At 42.5% G+C, this 7,249-nt stretch overlaps 1 protein-coding gene across 1 annotated transcript in view; it reads left to right on the plus strand.

Moving 5' to 3' along the window:
• The window catches only part of LOC104965314 (protein kinase C beta type-like), a 469,227-nt gene that overhangs the window by 12,347 nt on the left and 449,631 nt on the right, over positions 1 to 7,249 (plus strand). The window contains exons 7-8 of the mRNA XM_010794272.1: positions 466 to 573; positions 4,052 to 4,192. Of these exons, the coding sequence (XP_010792574.1) occupies positions 466 to 573; positions 4,052 to 4,192 (249 nt within the window). The remainder of the gene's footprint in view (positions 1 to 465; positions 574 to 4,051; positions 4,193 to 7,249) is intronic.

The raw sequence follows: 7,249 nt of genomic DNA on the forward strand, positions 1-7,249 counted from the left end.
TGTGTGTGTGTGTGTGTGTGTGTGTGTGTGTGCAGTGTGTGTGTGTGTGTGTGTGTGTGTGTGTGTGATACAAAGTGTTATAAATAGAAACTTGGTGCGATAAACCTCCTCCTTATACAGCATTTGTATTCATGACTGAATGTGACAAAAAACAAACACTGGTGATCTTAGCCTTTACAATGTGACATCGTGCTAATGAAAGGTTAGCTATTAAATTAAACCCCTTGATGAGTTTTCCTCTCATGGCATTAATAATTGTTAGCGTAGATGTGACATTTCCAAATCCTGGATATCTCATTTGGAGTGCATACTGTGAATGTGCCAGTACTACAGTACTTAGTGGTGTTTGATTCTGAGGAGAAAAAAGGTTTAATGATTCAATTTAAATGCCCTCCATTTGTCCTGTCCTGCCCACTCTTGTTCCTTTCCCTCCTCTCCTTATTTCCTCTCTCCTCTCCTATTCAGCCTCCATTTGACGGTGAAGATGAGGATGAGTTATTTCAGTCCATTATGGAGCATCACGTCTCCTATCCCAAGTCAATGTCCAAGGAGGCTGTCGCTATCTGTAAAGGGGTGAGTGTGCGCACACACACACACACACACACACACACACACACACACACACACACACACACACACACTCGGTAAAACATAAGTCCTTGTCCGTCTTGTGAGCTCAACCTTGCTCCCTTCTCACAAAACCTGCCTTCTTTTTGGCATTGCTCCATCTCTGTGACACACACACACACACACACACACATACACATACACATACACATACACACACACACACACACACAGGAATAGAGTTGGTAGGGTATTACATTTGTCAGAGGAAAGGAAGCAGATCCCAGAAGAAGGAGGTGAACGTGGGAAGGAGGGAGAGAAGGACATCACAAATATCAGCATAATTAAAACCATTGTGGGGAAACATTTATTTGGAGTGAAACAACATTGTCCGCTCTCGTTATCTGTCTTGCTTCCATCTCTACCTCCCTCTCTCCCCCCTCTCTCTTTCTCGCTCACCCCTTTCTCTCTCCCCCCTCTCTCTTTCTCTCTCACCCCTTTCTCTCTCCCCCTGTCTGTTATAATGCTCTCCTCTCCCGTCCTTCTCTCTCCGCAGTGTTCATTGTTAAGCCGCTGTTTTGCTCTTTTCATTGTACATCCCCTCTATCTCTCACACACACAGACAAGCACACACACATATTCACTGTCTCTCTCACACACACACACACACACACACACACACACACACACACACACACACACACACACAGACAGGCTTAAGCTGCCACTGCAGTACATTCTGGAGTGTTAGGATCATGATGTGTTCAACCACATGTTTCTACAACAGAGTAATTGTGCAAGTAAGTTTTAACAAACCTAAAGGCGCACACACACAGCTTTTTTTGTATCCAATGCATTTCCCTATTGTGTTCTGCAATGCATTTAGCGTGGCTCGGTTTTTTAAATGGTGTAATCACTAGTATGACGTCGTTCAGGTGAGAATGCAGTGTATCGCTTATCCAGAGGAAGGGGATGTTTAGTGTTTTCCTTAAAGAAGAAATGTGTTGCCACCTTTGCTGTGCAAGTCAGTAATTGCAACACACCACATACAAGCAAAAACAGATTGCACACATGTTTGTTAGATTACCGTGCCATGTGCACGCGCATAACGTAAACTATGACGAGACTTTTTATCAATGAGAGAGCATGATGACGACGACAAGAAGGCTATGACTTCATTAAACAATAACTGTCACTATATAATTATTCAATGATTTTGGTGTTTAAAGCTGAGACTGAAATGTAGATTAATTAACACATACAATAAATCTCTCTTTTTTTCTTTGACCAATGCCATGTTTAACCCGTTAAACCTCAAATGAAACACTGCTGGTACATATATGCTGTTCTACAATACCTTTAAGTATTTAATCAACTTAAAGTAATGCAATGATATTAATCAAAACAACACTTTTTTTCTCTTTTATGCTAATGAGCGATGCCATTTTATGCTAAAATGTACCAAACTTCCTGCACCATCTGCACAGCATGAGCACAAACTACTTCACTAACTTTGTGCAAGTGGAGTCACAAATGCAAACAATCACATAAAACATTGTTATGTCTTGACACATAATTAGTTATTTTAAAATGATGAAAAATAGCATTGAAATGATGACATTGTTTGATCCCGTCAGCTTGCATATATATTAAAACAAACACCATGATTGTATAGGAACTAGTTCGGCCCTGTTTTACCAGATGGCGAATACAGCCTGTTACCATTGAGTGACCAGAGGAAGACAGTCATGCTGTTTTTAAATGTGTCATTACTTCCTGCAATCAGTGACCTGTTTCGGTCCGGCTGATTTGTGGTCCGCTGAATGTGCCGTTCTCCTAATTGAATGCACGCAGTGAGGATCCACCAAGACTCCCTTCAGAGGAGATTAGCTGCAGTCACCTGATTTGTTGACAGACTCTCAAAAGAAAGACAAATAAGAGATGACGTACGAGCCAACATGTCTTCTTGACATGATGATGAATTGTGGCTTTTTGTTAGATATTCAGTAAATTGAATTATTTGTGCTTCGGTTTACGTTAATGATTTATTAGTATATTTTGTTATGAGAGGCCAACATGGAGCCTTTGCCTGAGGCTTCACCCCTTTTTTACAATTTACCTATACAAGGGCACAAATGCAGAGCTCCAGTGCGCCAGGTAGAACGTTTACATGCATTTTTTTGACTGCACTTCTTGTCAGTAAATAAGCCTTCTTTATTGAACCTTTTTGGGGTCTTTTTTGGAAGTTATAGCCAGTTTTTGGGGCTGTTACAAACATATTTCAAATGTACTCTAGCAGCAGGTTTTAAGTGTGCCGACAACACGGAGTCACCTTGAAACTTGGGCACATTACTAGGCAAGACAAGTTTATATCAAAGTCCAGCAAAAAGAGATATGAAGACATACAAGTGGACATCAAGAGAGGTTCAAGGCAGAATCAGGAGGACGAAGGTAGAGAGAGAGACGTTGTTATTCCAAACGCACACATGCATGCTTTTGTGTGTGTGTGTGTGTGTGTGTGTGTGTTCAGTGTAAGGTTGACTGACCCGTGGAAAATGTTATTTTAGTTCTAATTTAATGAGTTATGACTGCTGCTCCTGAGGGAGGCACACCCACCTACACACACACACGCACACACACACACACACACTCATTCTGACGTCAGTAGCCTTGATGCTGCTCTTAAGCTTTTGTGTGGACACACACAGTAAACGGTCCTTAATTGTGCCTCTGGAAAACTTCTGCGTTAAAAGAAAAACAAAATGCATTCTGCAGGCGGTGGTTTGCAGGCTTATATCTGGAGTTTTAGAAAGAGCGTTTAAGATGATAGATAGTGGAACTGAAAGCTGGTTAAAAGGAGGGCGAGACAAAAATAAAGGGGTGACGTTTATTTATAAACAGAGATTAATGAAAGGAGGAATCATAGACAAAAACGCTGACGAAAAGAGACAGGAATAAATTAGATGAAACTTTAATGATGCCAGAGGGAAGGTTTGGGGCTTCTCAGCGGCACACTGGTGAGCGTGGATCCCTCTTTAGTTTACAACAATGCATATAATTTAGCTCATGTAAATCTGACAAGTCAAAACATCATTCATCTTTAAATGTAGCATGTAGCATGTATTTAGCATGTAGCATTCTATTAGTTATTCATTTTTTTAATAATAATTAACGTTTTACTTCTGTGATATTCCTGCAAGCTTTTCCTCTAGTGTGTTGTATAGGTTTTTTTCTTTTAAATAAAGCACTGAATAGGGCCCCTTTATAATTTAGTATGACCAAATACTTTTAACTTCTAAATCAGAATGGAGAAAGCGAAGCAAAGCTTGACTAAAAAAATGGGGTTAGGACGACAGAATAAAATCTAACAAGGACATTTTAAACAGAACAAATAACAAAACAGCTGACAAAGTGAACACATAACATTTGCACTGAGAGAGAGTGAAGAGGGACTGATAGTTATTCTTCTCTTCTGTCTGTCCAGCTGATGACGAAGCACCCAGCGAAGCGGCTGGGCTGTGCACCCGAGGGCGAGAGGGACATCCGGGAGCACAGCTTCTTCCGCTACATGGACTGGGAGAAACTGGAGAACAAGGAAGTTCAGCCGCCGTTCAAACCTAAAGCCGTAAGTCCAACCCCACTGAACCCAACCCCACCGCAAATAATGACATCTCGTCTCTTGAGTCGAGCACAGGGCTAAGTATCCCCGAACAGCAGAGACCAGGTGTTTCAATTCCTGGTAAAGATGTCATTTTCTCTTTTTCGATGCTCACCTGATTTCTCTTTGTGTTAATTTACTCATCTTTTCACTTTCAATGTGACTGTTTCTGTCTCTTTCCTCTCCTCTGTATGGGACAATGCACATAGGTAAGTCTGGAAATGATGATGATGATGATGGTGAAGGACGTGTGGTAACAGGGGCACAGATTAAGTTTATTGTGAAGAGGATGAGAATGAGAAAAGTGCCGTGATGAACGTTTGGATGAGAAGGACACTGAAAAAGGTGAAGGCGTTGAGAAGTGAGCAACTTGTCCACATTGCACTTTTTGCTGAGCGCCAGCATCTTTTTCAATTGACTCCAATGAGAACAGAGTTGCCGCCTCCAGAAAGAGCGCACTGACCAGTGTTTTCTATTTGTGCAGCTGCTCCAAGTTCCAAGTCAGAAAAGCGCTGGTGACGTCACTTTAGAAATAGCATGAAAAGCTTGTTTTTGGACGTGTCGGTCTGACAAACACTTTCATATCAAAGACCGAAAGCCAGTTTGGCCGGGTGGACCCCGGATGTTCTGCCAGTGAGTCTTCCTTCCTCGCTATATGGCTGTCGGACTGAGCGGAGACAAGCTCATTCATACAAAGTGTCAGAGCAACAATCTTCCAGTTGATGCTGATAGTGAAAAAAACAATCTTTGCACAAACAGATGATTCAATCCATGCTAGGCTCTCAGCGCACCGACAGCACCTTTCTGCCAGAAAAGGCTCTTTGTGGTCACGGGCCCTTAAGGCGAGACACGGGAGGCAAAAACATTGTTTTCCCTGCACAGGCCAATTTTGAGATTTTGTGCTATTTTGATTCCATAACATGTTTTCTTTCAGGCTTTTGGAAGGAAAACGTACAAAATACACATTTAAGTGTTTATTTTTACTATAGTTTGTCTATTTGCGTCTGTAGATATCTCCTAAATTCACCAAAAGTTAGCATTCTAACGTAACATAAATACCGCGACCCGCTATTTGGAAACCCTTTGGACCTTGGCTTTATCCCAAAGTTCAGCTTTTGGTTCCCTGAAATGTGTTTAAATATGCGAGGTATATGGCTCATTGCCATATTTAACCATGCTATTTTCCAAGAAAAACTTTGTAATACAAAAAACAATTGCGTTTATTGTTATTCCTGGAAGAACATTTCTAGCTTGATACTTAAGTAAAAAAGTACCCCTATTTCACTGGGGGTCTCCGCCTTAATTGAAATAGCAACACTAATGAGTAAACGCCACGACAGCAGAAGGCCTGATTTCAGAGTTTGGAGACCTTTCTGCTTTTTTTCATTTGTCTATTGGTTTTAGGGTTTGAGCTAAATCGCTATCTGATTTATATGCGGTGCAGTCCCTGAAAAGCTTGTGTTGGGGTTTGACTAGTTTAAGAAGCAAACCAAGGGGAATTAAGTGGCCGTCCCGCACAGCGGACCCTGGAAACAACGTGTGTTTTTCTTCTGCTGAACGCCCTTATTCCCTCACTACAATATTTGATATAACAGAGGTCGAACTGTAAGTCCTCTTCTACTAAACACCTCACACACACAACACAACACACACACACACACCAGCCCTTAAGACCTCCACTGCTGCTGAAGACTTTTTCAGTTGCAAGCCTTTTATGCAAGCTGTCTCGGCCCCGCTGGTTAGGTGTGTACTGTGTACTGTGTGTACGTGTTGGTGTACTGTGTGCCTGTGCTAGCCACTGGGGTCGTGTGTGTGTGCTAGCCACTGGGTCGTGTTGTGTGTGTGCTCGAAGAAATGGATTGTAATGCTGCCATGTGTTAGAGGTCACCCATTGTACGGGCTTGGGTTCTTTAACACTGAGTGTGTTTCCGCGAGTCCTCTGATGTGACTGCTAACATATGTTGTCGTGTTCTCTTCGCTTCTGCTTCTTGATCGGCCTCCTTCTCTCCCGTTTGATCTTCGTCTTCAACACTTTTGTCGTTCACTCTCGGTGCTGTCGCTGCGATCTCTCACTCTTTCTTCTTCTTCGGAAACAAACAATGGTTCGATTCTGTGAAGAACCGTTGGCGGTTTTCCCTGCATAAAGTCTTGGAGTTCGTGAACTCTGAGGTGGTTCTTTTGATCTGTTCTGTGAAGAAGTGTGATTCTGCGGGCTCACATAATCCTGACCAGAACCAAAGTGTGTTGTGGCTGAATTGTTTATGAGGAGCTTTGATGCTGATTGAATGTCCTTATCACTGTGAGGTCGCGCTATCAGTCCCGTGACCTGTATAAGGAATCTTGGGCTGTTGTGGTTTCCCATGTGAATTGGGGTCATGCAGAAGGTACCCAAAGATTGCAACTTTCTAGACACTGTTTAGGTTCGCACATTGCCTCACCAAGTATATGGTAGCTTCCGAGTTGCAATCTAGGGTCATTTCTGAAACAACTTATGAATGCTTTGAAGATTCTTGACCAGGTGAACAGATTCCGGCCGACAAGCGTGCTTACATTAATTCGCGCTGCCAGTACGGAATGTTTTTTCTACGGCTATTGTCTAAGTTACTCAATTGTTCATCTGTCCGTCCATCGAGCAATCTTAGTCCACCATCTCCGCATCCTCACTGCGCGGCGAGCGTCCATCTGGTTCCGCACAGCGGACCTGCCATCCCATCCACGACGCGCACTGCTGTCCTTACTCATTTGTATTTGTCCTCTATGGTTTTCCTTTCTGTTTATCGCATGCCGGGGCGCGCTAACGTCCCACAAATGAAACCTGTCCCTGGAGTGCACGACCTGTTAACTTCACCTAACACTTTTGCATTAAACAACAAAAACGCTGTAACAGCTTTTATTTTAAATCAAAACGTTTTATCAAAATGTTACGCCCAAACCAAATTAATCCTACGAACATCCTGGAGAGCAGAAGACTCCTAAATACCCTGTCTTGCGATTCCGCACGCCCAAAAGTGGAAAACATGATTC

The sequence above is a fragment of the Notothenia coriiceps genome, unplaced genomic scaffold (genome assembly GCF_000735185.1).
Source record: "Notothenia coriiceps isolate Sejong01 unplaced genomic scaffold, NC01 NC01_scaffold00037244, whole genome shotgun sequence".
In the NCBI taxonomy this organism is placed as follows: domain Eukaryota; kingdom Metazoa; phylum Chordata; class Actinopteri; order Perciformes; family Nototheniidae; genus Notothenia; species Notothenia coriiceps.